The sequence below is a fragment of the Coccinella septempunctata genome, chromosome 2 (genome assembly GCF_907165205.1).
Source record: "Coccinella septempunctata chromosome 2, icCocSept1.1, whole genome shotgun sequence".
Lineage (NCBI taxonomy): Eukaryota > Metazoa > Arthropoda > Insecta > Coleoptera > Coccinellidae > Coccinella > Coccinella septempunctata.
The window spans coordinates 4,838,239-4,853,132 of record NC_058190.1 but is presented as its reverse complement, the minus strand read 5'-3'; the positions used below and the strand labels follow the sequence as shown (position 1 = coordinate 4,853,132).

Genomic DNA, 14,894 nt, shown 5'->3' with positions numbered 1-14,894 from the left:
GACCTTGATTGACTAAACGTATACTGATTTTTATTGGATCGATTCAAGTTATTGAGTTTCGAAGATTACATACTTATAAAAACGATTGAATACGATATCCCTATCTCTTGTGAAGCAGTTTATCTTCCATTTATCTGTTTAATAATATATAAATAATTTTTTTTCAGATTTGACTTCTTTTTGGTGAGTCAATGCGTTAACCAAGGAACAGTTACCCCGACAAGCTTTAATATTATTGACTTCGACAGTTTCGGTATTAGTCCTGACAAGATACAGGTGATGACTTACAAAATGTGCCATTTATACTTCAACTGGAGTGGAACAATAAGAGTTCCCGCTCCTTGTCAGTATGCCCATAAACTGGCCTTCTTGACGTCTCAGAGCCTTCATAGAGCGGCTCATCCTAGCCTGGAAACATTGCTTTACTTTTTATAAATTGATTTCCTTTTTCTGATTTATATTTTTGTACCTTGAGAATTCTTTATTAGTTAGTAGGCGTTTGAGAAAAAGTTTTGTTTTTTATTTTTAATAAAATGTTCAAACCTTAGAATTTTGTTTTATTATTGTCGGCTTCATATTGGCCCTTGAATAAATAAATACGTGTTACATGGTGAATCGTGAGTGGTCCAGCTTTTTGACTTTGGCAAATATCGAGGAAAGAATTCTCTGGAACATCTGGAAGACATTGAGGCAAGAACAATTTTACCCCTATTAAGGTAGTGGCACACTGCTATTTTTTATGCTGAAGCTAGGTTTGTGCTACTTTGTGCCATTCAAATTTATCCTTATTCCATACTTAGCGCCACAAAACTATACAGGATGATGAAAATTTTTTCCGATTCGTCCTAGATGAAAAGATATAGCCACTTTTATAATGAGGTTTGTTGTGGACTGCTTTTTCCACTATTGCCATAACGACTGCCCTTTACGGACTCGTTCCTGAAAATTTCATCTTTTTGGCGTGAAGGGAAAAGAAATAGCTGAAAATTCAAGACGAAAAACAGTTTTTTGTGGATAACTCAGAAAATATCCACTTTAGGGTAAGGGTGTGATGCATACACTCACATTATTTTTTAACGTAGATTCAATATCTGCCATAAAAAAAATGGGGTTCTAATTTGAAAAAAATGATTTTTCACGATTTTGTCATCCCTAACTTTGAAAGCGATTTTTTCACCCCCTGTATCATGAATCGCGATTTCGATTTTTAAAGTGGATACATCAATCTTACATCTTGAAACATCCCAAAAATGAAAATTTTCCATCCAGAAACCTCGAAGTTATTCTTGTTTAAGCGGAGCTCTATTTTCGATTTTTTTTTTCTAATTTTCCCGCTCAGAGAATTTTCCAACCAAAACTGAAAAGTGTTACATCAAAATAACTTGAAATTTTCTGAGGAATCTATTTCTGCAATAAAAAAATGGTCTGATTTGAAAAACGGAAGTTGACGTCATTTCCGGAAAAACCGGAGGTGCTCATGCCTTGAAAATATTTTAGATTTCATCAGCATCGTGAAATACTTATAAGTGCTGAATTTCATGAAAATACATTCAGTAGTTTCCCGTATAAATATGGGTGAGGTTCCTCGTGAAAGACCCTGTATATATAACTCATTTTCTTCATTCTAGATTATAACATACTTTCTGAGTATTTCTTTCTTGGAACACGTCATGGGGACGCCAGACGCCATTTTAGACATCTCTTTTTGCTTCCAATTCGATTCAAGTTATGATTTGAGGGCTACTAATTATAATCAACTCGTTTTATGGTCGATGCGCTTACGTTATGTAATATTCATTGTATTAATTTCTACATATTTTTTTGTGCCTACCTTATGAATACTTGTAAATGTCGCTGAAGCCAAGCCAATGATTTGATTACTCAGGTTTAGGTACGACCAACGGTAAAATTGCATTAAGGACCATTAATTATCATTTTTCCTTTTCTTTCATTATTATTATTATTTTTCTCTTCACTGCTGGACTTGGTCAATACCTGACATATTTGAAGGTGATAGCCGAGAGCGGAAATAATTCATATTTGTGTTACTGGACAAACGTACAACTTTTGTGGATTTTGCCCTTCCTTATCCCCAAGGCCGGATGCCGTTGTATCTGCGTCGAAATCTGAGGCCGGATTCCGTTGTATCTGCGTCTCTAACCCTCAAGGCCGGATGCCGTTGTATCTGTGTCTTTAGGCCGGATGCCGTTGTATCTGCGTCTTTAGGCCGGATGCCGTTGTATCTGCGTCTTTAGGCCGGATGCCGTTGTATCCGAGTTGAAACCTAAGGCCGGATACCCTTGTATCTGAGTCTAATCCTTTCCACAACCGCCTGAACCCTACCCAATTCAGAACTTTTGTATGCTGAAAGAAATTCATCTCACTGAAATATCCGTTAAGAGTCATCATTAAGGAGTTGGTAGCTGTAGATGTAACTGATTCCACCAAGTGTGCATTTCACATGGGATTTTTCTCTCGCCTGTTGAACCTGTTGCCGTGGCTACGTAAAATCATACCTTAGATAGTATATTATGTAATGGTTGTTGTTCTAAGGGGAGGTTTTCTCGCAGCTTTTCCTCCTCTCTACTGCGCCCTAGAGCTATGACATTGGAAATCGTTTCCAAGGAAACCCGAATTAAACGTTTCTTATTTGGGTTTAAAGGTGTTGTTTTCTTTCGAATCTCCCATCCTCTCGTCAATTTTTCTATTAGTAGTCAGGGTAAGTACTTTGGGTTGCCTACGTAATGTGGAGTCCTACCACAACCAGACGATCACGATTTTCGGCCATAGAGTAGTTAGGTGTCTTTAAAGTGCTGCCATTCGTGAGTATCTTCGGAGTAAAAAGAATTCTACAAGCATCACTGACCAGCGCAAGGTAATTTAAGGTATGACAGTACAGGTGCCACCAACGTTTCCTCGGATATCTCGAGCGCCAGCTATCCTTTAAAGGGAAAATCGTAGATAGAGATTCCTCTATCTACGGGGAAAATACTGAAACCTAACCTAACTATGATCTTTGGTCGAAGGCAAGGTTCCTTGTTATATGGGACGTTAGCGACAACTACCGAAACTCAAAGTCCGAGTTCGTTGTTTCGTAATAAGGAACAAACAGTCTACTATACACAACGAAAAGGGTTTTTTTCGAAATAACATACAAATAGTAGGCGGTGGATTTACGGAGAGAATTGAAAGAGGGATTCGTTTGCCAGACAAACAAGAATCACACTTATCGGACAATGAAGTCGGGATTCAGCTTTAAAACCACGAGAAAAACTTTCAGGTCGAGAAAGTTAGGCACGGTGGTGGGAAAGGGTCATCCGGTCTGTTTCCTGCTCCCAACGGGTTTGCACGCCGGCCAGATAATCGTACTTCCAGCGGGGAGACCCAAACAGGACAAGGAAAAAGAGCGCAATTGTTCACCACTGACCGGGTTATTATTCGCTTAAAATCGATTACTTGGACTCAAAAGAAAATATCGAAATACTTCTCAACACAGAATCGGGTCCCAGGATAAATTCGGATATAGATTCAGCAGTCCAAAATAGGCATCAATCTAAGAAAATAAGACGAAAATTTCCTATGGAGTCAAGAACATTCCGTTGAAGAGTTACGTTACTTCAAATATGACGACTTGATTATAATTGATGTACATATTTTATTTTTTCAGAGGGACAGATCAACATATGAAATCTTGCAGATGTATTTTTTCATATACCACCCACAGAGGGGTGAAATCAACAAGGCTTTTTCATTTTCTGCAACTTTTCATTCATGCTCATAAAAAAATATGTATTGAAATGACGATTTTTTTCTGGAAACTTCATTTTAACTGTTACCATTTACCATAAAAGAATAAATTAGATCCTAGATTGTAATCAAAATCAAGTTGGTACACACAACAGACTGAATGGGTAATAGCTGGTCAAATTGACATTGGAAATTACAAAACTTCGATCCTAAAAGCAACGAGAAAAGATCAAGGTGGCTTTCGTATAATTTTCAATGATGATATTCGAAGCCTTATGAAAAGTTATGGTAGAAAGTCGAAAAGGGTTGTCGATTTCACCCCTCTCTAGCTATGGGGGATGAGTTAGGAAATAAGTTTCAGGTGTACCTCTATTCGAAAAATACCTCTGCAAATTCCGAAAAAGTCACTAAATAAATTCGTCAAGACTAAACGGTTGTACCAAGCTCGATGAAATTTTGAGATGTATTACTAGAAGAGATTTTATTTATTTATTTATTAGAAATAAGGAATACAACGGACTATTTAAAGTCCACTACTGTATCCACATGTACATAAATTGAGATATAACATCATATAATAATGAATAAAAGAAAAACAACTCAATTCAACTCAATCCAAAAATGAAACATCAAGAAAGAGAGAGAAAAAAAAATAGCATAGTACAAAAAAAAACATAAAAAAAAGATGCTCTCCTAGATGGATGTCCTATTTAGATCTACGATGATATTTCTGTTAGATACGCCCGTCTAACAACAATAAGTTCCTAAAGAGATAGGCACATAGGTATAATTGAAATCACAACATCGAATTTGAAATTGTACATTTATTTAATACTCCTAAATTATTACGGATTTCATAAGAAATTTGTTCAGTTCTCAGTCCTCCAGTCCAATATTTTCATAAATTCCGCCTCCGCTATTTGAACAAGATTGAATGTTTCTAGATGGGTCTGAAATAAATAAAAAAGGTATTTTTCAGCATCTTAATTATAATTATAAATAATATTAAATGTTGAAATCAGAGCGTTATTTCGAGAATTGTAGCGATGTTTCCGTTTTAATGAAAAAATCGATAAATTTTGTATTTTAGATGGCTCTACCTCATTTCATAGAACAAATTTTTGGCTTTCGTATTGATTATTATTGATTTCTATAGCATTTTTCTTGTCTTCATGAAACTGATGAGAATGAATTTTTTGTGAAAAATTGATGAACTAATACTAATACTTCTTTCTTGATTTTCGTTGTTGCTGTGTATATAGCTTTTCATTTTCTCGCTACTTTACAAACCATCACAGTCATCTATAGAGACGGTTGTGTTCAGGACAAACAAATACTCACCTTTTGCTTTTTCAAATTGTCTATTAATTGTAATTGTTTTTTGAAACCATGAATCAATTCGTTCTTTTGCTTTTCTATTTGTTGTATCATAGACGTCAACTCTTGAACTTGTTTCTTATGGCCTTCTCTCAAATCCTGAAATAAAAATTTTCCGATGGTACATCTCTTCATTTGACCTCATTGAGAATCAAGCTCTCAATCGCATTGGTTCAGTGTTTAGACTAAGCATGGGCAAACTACGGCCCGCGGGCCAGGTCCGGCCCACGTGAAAGTCTAATCCGGCCCGCGTCAAGATTTTGAAACAATCACCAGTTTTTTGTTTTCTAAGTTTGACCGCCTGATAAGGAAAAGCAATGTCACCTAATACCGAGTTGTCTCAAAGCATAAGTTGCGTACTGGTTATTATCATCTTAAAATGTTGAAGATTATACTTCGAAGGCGACAAATTAGCTGGAAACGTATTAGGTGGCAGAAGGACTGATAAATGGGGGCTTCATAGCTGCTGAAGAGAACCAAGTCCATGCAGCCTAGTTTTGGGATACATGACTTAGGTTAGAATATAAGCATATGCTTACATTCAATTCAAGTCACTTTTGAATTAATTGGTGATAAACAACTTCTATGTCATGTATCTCAAAACTAGGCTACATGGACTTGGTTCACTTCAGCCCTGAATCCCTCAAATAAAAGTCCACCAATTTGTTATTCAAATTGCATAGAGTTGTGCTCGAGGCTCAGCCTTAGTACTGCGTGTGCATCTGGCAGCGGCTGGCATTATTTCTTGTAATCCCCAGAAAAAGCAAAAGTCGCCTTCGATGTTCCAACGACTGCATCACAGAACACAAATAGTGATGCATGGAATCCAAAACTTGCAACGAACGGTTTGTTGCTGAGCTCCAAACATGAAGGCAGTATTCAAGTGTGATTAATACATGAAAATTAATTCAATTATTTGATTCTGCGTAGTTTGAATCGATTAAGTAACGGTTCCCTTCTAAATGAAAATTTTTGAGCTTTAAGATTGGTATTAATTGTTGGTTCTAACATTAATTTTAGTTTAGCAAAGTTTGCGCGCAACTTAGCATAGGTGTAGTGTTCTAGTTCTCTCAATTCTAAACTAAATTATTTTGGATTTGCTTGGGACCTCGAGTTATATCAGTCAACAGCACGGTTACTGAGATGATGATATTATGCTCGTGATGCGAATCAAGCATTAAAATTTTCGTTTGGTTCGTTGTCAACGTCTGTGTAATTCGAAGTATTTTTGACCTTTTGATTTTCATTGATGAGAGCAACAAAAATATCACATATTTTTCAAAAATTTCAAGATACAAACAATCAAGTCCTTCAAAGTACCTTTGAGTAATATTTACAACATTACTACTGGAGGGAGGAGCACCAAATATGACGGGCGGAATCTGGTATCGTGGGCATATTTAATGAATAATCATAATATCTCGGGAACAACTGCATATTGTTATGTGAACAGGTGTTTTCCACTCTGAAACTATGAATAGCAGCGCAAGCAACCGACTATAAATGTGGCTACAGATTACTCTAACGTGACGTGGGCCCATGTCATAATGCGCATGATTCAAAAATCTAACATCGGATTTTGCGCGAAAGCGTGCAATGTGGGAACGTAGGAATACACGTGTCAACGTCACGTCTGACTCATTTAACGCTTCTGCAAAAAATCCTATATTAGATTTTCGAATAATGCGCATTATGACTTGGGCCCACGTCACGTCAGAGTAATCTGTTGGCACCTTTAGTGACCAGCTTTTAGCATCATCACGGCTAATTTCTACCAGAGTATGGACAATTCTTAGAAGCAGTTTCATTTTTCACATACTCTTTCGTATCCTACCGAACAATAATTAATTTTTGTAATTTTTTTTACTTTTCTAGGATGTTAGTCATGTTTGATGTAAAAATCGAAAAAAAGTTAATCACTTGTAAAAATGTGTATTTTTTTTTGGCCCGCCTAGGTAATTTTTCATTTTATCTGGCCCTCCCCTCAAAAAGTTTGCCCATGCCTGAGTTTAGACAGTAGTCAATATTCAAACGGTGGGTGCTACTTAGATTCTAAAATATCTTTCTTTCTATAGGACTACATAGACAGCAAAATAACTCAATTGAAGAGGATTTGTAATTCCTTTTTCTCGTGGTACTCGAGCGCCAGCTATTCTTTGAAGGGAAAATAGCAAACCTACCCTGGTAGCTACTAGCCGAAGACAAAGTTCCTCGGGGTCTGGGGTGTTAGCGACAACCAGTGAAAATTAAAATCAACATACATAAATTATATTTGTGGACTCGTACAAGGAAACACAAATGGCACAACTATAAAATTCGTACAGTGTTAGACTCGAGATCAGTGAATTTACAGGCAAAACGAACGGAATGAAACAGGATTCGATCTCAACGCGATACGGGGTTCACGGACGCGTTCGCCAGCCAGAACTTAAGACGCACACTTGACGGACCTCAGCCAGGTTAGGGAATACGAGAGCACAGAATTACGACAGCTCACCCCTAGGTGCGTTCTTCACCCCTTGAGTATCCACGCCAGCGGGGTTCTTCGATAACAGCAGCGGTGAGCGTCGGACCAACGAGGGAGAAAAGAGGGTTAGCCACTCCAAAGTGCGTTCTGCACCCCCTGAGTATCCACGCCAGCGGGGTGCTTCGGCAGTAGGAGAGGAACTTAAACTCGGGAGTGAAGGATGGAAAGAGATGTTGAAATTCCAATGATATAAAAAAAGGACGGAGTGTCGTCTTACCTATGGTTTCAGTTTGGCCACTTTCACTCGTAAATTTACAGTCACCAAATAAAAATGAAGTTAAAAAAAAATAAGGTTCTATTCTGAATTGTGCAGAAAAACTCAACGAAAAAAATCTTCTAATGACACTAATTCGACACGGAGCGATCATTCGGGTTCGTAAGAAGTCAACATCAAGTGAATTAATCGTAAGTGAAGTGACGTGCGGGGGAACATCTGATTTAATACCCACAGGGGGGTGCGGACATCAGATGTGCCCCGTCGAAATTCGGTAAAATTTGCGTCGATGAAGACGTCTTAATTTCGACTTATCTGTGCTAGCGAACAAAAAACACTGTTATCTTCCAATTCAGGATGTTTTATACGGTGCGACATCGTTTTTTAGAACTGAAAACGGAATAAAAACGGTGCGGAATGTTTACAATTCCGAACGATGTCGGAATCCTGAATTGGAAACTGAAATATTTCTCTCCAAAATTAATTCAAAATAAAATCAGTTAAAATGAAACTTAAAGATTATTCTAAAATGACGGTGCATTTTTGTCAGAAAAATACACGTTCATTACAGAGAAAGTTTCTGTATTTTTGCCTGGCCATCCGATAATGATAATTTTATTCATAGACTAAACATATCTATGATTTTATCCATCCTTTAAGACAAAATACTTACATTGGTATAAGACGTTACCAAAACCTCGAAAAATAAAAAAATACAAAATATAAGAAAACCCACTAAATTGAAATTAATTGATTAAAAACAACAGAAAAGCTTGAAGAAACCTGCACATTAATTTATGGCTATGTCAACATACTCGTGCTTGTTGTAAAAGCACGGTGAGCATTTAGTGAGACTTGACCGTCAAAGTCATTCCAAGGTTAAATGCTTTGATTGAACGAATCTTTCTTTTTTCAAAGATTAAATATGACTATAGTGTAGCCACCGCCATTAAAGTACCGAAATTTTTGCATAAATATTTGTCCCTAACATCCTCTCCAACCGAGTTATTTATTCATCAACCGTTCCCGTAATTTGAAAGGCAATGTGACAATGTATATACCTTGAAATACAAAGTAATAAATTTTTTTTTCAATTAATTACCTTCTCTGACTTTTTTAACGTTTTCAACAACGCTTTGTTCTTCTCATTTTCCTCTAAAGCTTTGTTCAACTTCAGTTCGTTGGTATTAGTAGACTGTGTCGTGACCTTGATTTCTCTTTTCAAAATATCTATTTCTTTTTTCATTGCAATGTTTTCTGCATCTTTAGACTGAAGTTTCATATTCAACTGGGAGAGCTGAAATATTGGGAGTTCAGAAATGCTTTGTATGTTATAACATACAAACATAAACTACTGATATATCAATAGTGGCGCTATTTCTATATAGGTACGTGTTTCGGCTATTATAGAATGTGGTTGAAGTTCGACGAATCGATACTCTACTGAAATTTATCTTTTAAATTTTTTGAGTGAACTACAAACACTAAAAATGAATATTCACCTGAAACTGTGAAACTTTTAAAAAAATTGGCAAAAGAGTAACCACTTAAATTTCTCAAATTTAAAAAACTGGTGAAAAAAATGAAAACTTTTCAAACAGTCGCAAAATTAATTATTATGACTCACCTGGTTTTCTAGCTTACTGATTTGAGATTTTCCCAAATTATATTGAAGAAACCATTTATCTTTATCCTCAGAACACTGATTGAGGTCCTTTTGAAGCTGCTTACTCTCAGAGTTCTGAAATTAAAAGCAAGGTGGTGATAAATTCGATGGTCACCACACTACTATCTTCCAAACTATACCAGATAGAAATTCCGTTTATTGAAAAAAAATTCCGCCTTTATTAGTCCTCCAACATGACTACCCTCAAATCTTAATATTTCCTTTTGTTCTTGATTTAAAATGAAAAGTAAAATTTCGTATTTGTATCTTATTTTTTTTACAGACGATAACCATGATTGAAATTTCGAAATCCTTCAATCGTTATTTAATGAAATAATACCATTTCTTTTAAAATCAGCGTCCCAGATTTCGAGATATACAGGGTGATTCCTAATTGAATGTCAATATTTATTGGGGTGATTTTTGGGCTTCTTTTAAGAAGAAAACTTTATATGAACATATATCCTAAACGTCTTACCTTTTGAGATGCAGGGTGGTAAAGTTTTCAAAAATAAATCATTTTTATTATTAATATCTACTATACCACTATACCATTCAGATATTTGAATGAAATTGGTCATACATGTACTATGAATCAAGAGGCATTTTTTAATGTATAACTTTTTTTTTAAATTTCCACCAGTGGCGTTCGTACGTAATTTGACCTACCTATTTTGGCAGACATTGATGGTACGCCAAAGCTGTTTCCTGAAATAAAAATTATTTTTGAAATTCCCAATCATTTCTTACCAAAGTTGATCAACTGACTTTTTTGAATCCGATTCACGGTTTCCGCTTAAAAAAATAAAAACTCTTTCTCTGCATGATCATAACAATATCGTTATTACATACATATGACAATATATGCAGACACATATGTAGATTTTATATTTTTAGATAAAACCCGTGCGTCAGACTGAAAAATTCAAGAGATCAAATCTGCTCATAATTGAATACAGTCAGTGGCGTGCCACTGACTGTCTAAATACATGAAAACTTTACCACCCTGTATCTCAAAAGGTAAGATGTTTAGGACATATGTTCATATGAAGTTTTTTTCTTGAAATGGGCCCAAAAATCAACCCCATAAAATATTGGCATTCAATTAGGAAACACCCTGTATATTAGCAGCCAGAGACTCTGCTTGCACCCCTACTCTTTTATCTCAGAGATGTACGAGGATGTATTGATATCTAGTCAGCCTAGACCAGTTCCATGCATAAAAAAATATTGCGTTACCATAGCAACGAACAATAACTCATTAGAAGTGTCAGTGTGAAGTTTGTTGTTGTAAGTTACGCAATAAATTAAAAGAAAGAAGATGTCCACCGAAATTGTGAAAATCGAAAAATTGGAGTATCCAGCCATCATCAAGTACCTGTATTTAAGGGTTAAGAGGTGAGCAGATTTACGAAGATATGCTTAATACCCTGCTTGGGGTATGTTCAATGTTCTTTGTATGCAACCGTGAAAAATTGGACTGCAAGCTTCAAAAGAGGTAGATTTTCTATTGAAGATGATGACTGATAGGGAAGGCCAGTTTCTGTGTCACTCCCCGAAAATATCGATGCAATTCATGACATGATTTATCAAACCGTCGGGCTGAAACGGATATCTGAAGCACTGAATATTTCATACGAAAGCGTTCATCATATAGTTCACGTCAATTTGGACATGAGAAAAATTGCTGCAAAATGGATCCCCATCAAATGTTTGAATGTTGATCAAAAGCGTGCAAGGTTAGGAGCATCGCGTTCGATCTGTGCTCAATTTGAAAACGATGTAGACTTCTTAAACCGAATTGTTACTATGGATGAGACTTGGGTACATTTCTACGATGCAGAAACAAAGCAACAATCGATGGAATGGCGACACTCTGGTTCTCCAAGACCTAAGAAGTTTCGTGTCCAAAAATTTGCTGGAAAAGTTTTTGCTTTCATCATGATTGATTTTTTGGATAAGGGTAGAACAATAACTGGAGATTACTATTCAACATTACTGACCACTCTACGGGAAAAAATTAAAGAGAAATTCGCGGAAAGCCCTCCAAAGGTGTTTCATTCTTGTAGGACAACGCTCCTGCACACAAATCTCATGTTGCCATGCAAAAAATTCATGATTTACGGTTTGAATCATCTCTTTCCTCAACTGAAAAAAAGTTTAAAATGTCGTAAATTTTCTTCCAATGAGGAGGTAATAAAAGCTATGGAGGTCTGGAGGACTAGAGACGTTGCAGGTTCGCTGTAATAAATGTATCCAATTAAGAGGAAAATATGTTGAGTAATAAAATATTTTGACATTGAAATTTTGTTTGGTTCTATAGTAGGCTGAGAATATTTCAATATATCCTCATATATCATTTATATCAATAATCTTTGATAGATACATGGAATGGTCCTTGTAGTGCTACGAACGCATTTGTTATCGTCCACACATTTGATACTACTACTACTCCTCTGTCTAGTGCGGCACTAAGGCTCACAGATTACACTGTAATCTGTGCGAAGGCTGTGGCGTAAAGTGGATAAATTTATATACTTCCTACCTTTTCGCATTGAAAATTGATGTGACAGCAATGTCCGAATTGTCCGAGTCAACCTCGGAGCCAACTATATGATTATAGCGACCCTAACAACTATATCATACTCCAGTCTTTGGAGAACAACAAGTGTTAATTTTTCATTTATTTTTATTTATGCTACAAGCTCTGAAGGTAGAAAGTACGTACTTTACAATTATTTTCTTGGATTGAATGAAGCCCCCATTAAAAGTGCTCATAAACTCACCATCATTTTCATATCAGCTTGCATCTTCTCATTTTCCTCCTTCAAAGCTTTTATTTTAGCCCTATAAAAATGATGCGTACCTTTCTGGCCCATGTCGTTAAGGATTTCCTCATTTGGTACGGTCGGATCGTTCAAGGCAATTTTCGAAATATTCTGATCCTCTACTTTTTTCGCTTGTTGGGGTACGGTGCTGTTACAGATATCTAATTTCACACTGGAATCCTTTAACAGATTTTCTTGCATTTTCTGAAAGCGAAAAATTGTATCACCATTTTTCAATTCAATTCAATTCTGTATGAATGAATACACAAGGTTGGGATACGGTATGGAACCAGGAAAATTTACACTGATACTGGGACACCCTGTATATATTGGCAGATTTCGAAAGACTTTGTTATTTCAAATTCGTACTACTTAGTTGAGGAAAAATTATTGGAAAAAAAGGAAATAAATCACTTTGAAGTAAAAGAATAGGCGAATTTATACAGGATGGTCCAATGATTTTCCGACTTCAAAATGAAAATGTGGACAACATTCGCTCCGACAGTTTGATTTAAACACAAAGACACACGCACTATCGCTCGCCTTAGGATGGCCATACACTTATAGATTCAACTTTTTTGTCCGCCTCAAGAGCTAAACCTCGGCGTTTGCCACTACATTCGATGAAACATCAGAGGTGTGTGGCTGTCTGGGCTATCGCTATTCTTAGGCTAGCCGCACATTGAAGGCAGTGTAGCCTAGCACAGCATAGCGGAGTAACTATATACATAGGAAAACTATTCCTGTGCTATGCCTGAATGATGCCCGCATATTGAGAGTAGCGTAGCCTGGCGAATCATAGGGGAATGCGCACATATTGATATTGCCTGTAGATAGCTGTGTCCCTAGTTAGTTATTTCTTACAGAAATGTGGATCCAGCCGATCAGCTGAACCTACTTTTGGATTCGAAATCAAATTCAGGAAATGGAAATATTTTGTTTTTATATAGTTTGTCCAAATTTCTGCTAATCTCCTCCCAGATTAGATCTTTGTGCTTTATACGCATGTAGTCGTTGTTACTCCTATCGTAAATTGCCTCCCCTGAGTGCGGGAGTGCGCCAATGATCCTACCTGGTGTCAGTTTGTTTCCTCGACCAGGTTTGTGAAGCGATTCATTTCTCATTTTATTTCCGCGAAACGAATTCGAAATATCGAGGTCTTTCAAACTCTACGAAATTATACAGGATGTCGAATTCAAATTAAAGAAGTTTAGGGTACTAATTACAGCTATATTCTGATGTGAGAGCTTTCATCCCTATCATGTCTTTCAACTAATTTGGTTAGTTTAAAAAAATACAATTATTACGATGAAATAAAAATTCACATACCATAGCGTCATCGACCTTTCTTAACAAAGCCTTCGTTTTTGATTCGATAATTTCATTTTCCCGTAGGTATTCTTGTTCTTTCTTCAAAATATCCCATTCCATTTTTATTCTCGATTGTATCTTTGACAGATTCACTGAGCAACTGTCTATCGTAAATAATAAGTTTACGGACCTGCCATTATAAAGTTGCCTAGCAACTCTGCAACAGAGGCTTGACTACAAACTATGGAGGCTACCCTCCATACTACAAACATAGGTTCCACTACTGAGTATCAAACAATACTCTACTCTGAATTCGTCTATTCGTCAATCAAGCGTTGATTCCCCGATCGAGCTTTATGAAACCCGGCGTGAATTTTCTTTCTTGAAGAAATTAAATTGAAAAAAATTATGATATCATGAATCATCTTTCCAAAAACGCATTTTATGAATAATCATCGTATATATATTTACATTATAGTATCTTCTGTAATTGTTGAAAGGTGAATTTTCACAAATTTCCTGAGAATAGCTCAAACAAAATGGAAAAAAATTAAATTTTGAGTTGAACCATCAGTATACAGGGTGAGTCTTAGACTCTTACAAATAATAGTAAATTTTGAAGTCGAAATAAACACTTTTTTACCATTTTTTTCCACTGATAACAAGATATAGCCATTTTATGTTGTCATAATGAGCTGTGTCACCCTGGAAAAACAAATTTACCTTCAGAATATCTAGCTAAATCTATGACACTTCACATCTGTGGTTCTGTTAAACAGATTTGTATTCAGCCAAAGTACCCAATTTTTCAAATTTCATAGAAATTTTTAATTTTTGCACATTAACTCGATAACGGCGCATTATACGAGAAAATATGAAGAATACTTTTATTTCACAAAACTTTCAAAAATATTCAATTTTTGATAGTTTTATGATACTAAATAATGGTCATAATGAGAAAACTGGAAGACGTGGGTGATATCTGGTGTTCGAAAAAGATTCATCAAATAAATGAAATACAATATTCCGAAATTCATTCAACTCTATAAAAGTGTTTGTGAAATAGAACTAAAAATATTTTTTTATGGTTTTTAAACAGCTTGTATCTGTTAAACCGAGCCGATTCGGAAAAAATGGTGAAGCTAAAAAGTGTTTCTTTTGACCTCAAGAAGAATCATTCACACTAAATCCCTCTATGTGAATTTTTTGCCAAAAAACAAGTAC

The 14,894-nt window shown here is 36.0% G+C and overlaps 2 protein-coding genes across 4 annotated transcripts in view; one reads left to right on the top strand and one right to left on the bottom strand.

Annotated features, from left to right (window-relative positions):
* The window catches only part of LOC123306632 (piwi-like protein Siwi), a 34,457-nt gene extending 33,910 nt beyond the window's left edge, over positions 1 to 547 (top strand). For all 3 annotated transcript variants that reach the window (XM_044888721.1, XM_044888722.1, XM_044888720.1), the window contains one exon: positions 168 to 547. In XM_044888721.1, coding sequence (XP_044744656.1) covers positions 168 to 435 — 268 coding nt within the window. In that variant the 3' untranslated portion in view covers positions 436 to 547. The remainder of the gene's footprint in view (positions 1 to 167) is intronic.
* A 3,894-nt stretch (positions 548 to 4,441) lies between these two features.
* LOC123308814 (testis-expressed protein 9) lies at positions 4,442 to 13,862 on the bottom strand. The gene is made up of 6 exons (XM_044891669.1): positions 13,689 to 13,862; positions 12,318 to 12,563; positions 9,493 to 9,606; positions 8,968 to 9,162; positions 5,089 to 5,223; positions 4,442 to 4,697 (listed from the first exon to the last, which is right to left on the bottom strand). Exons 1-6 carry the CDS (start codon positions 13,788 to 13,790, stop codon positions 4,617 to 4,619), a joined length of 873 nt encoding a protein of 290 aa, XP_044747604.1. The 5' UTR covers positions 13,791 to 13,862; the 3' UTR covers positions 4,442 to 4,616.
* Positions 13,863 to 14,894: the final 1,032 nt, after the last annotated feature.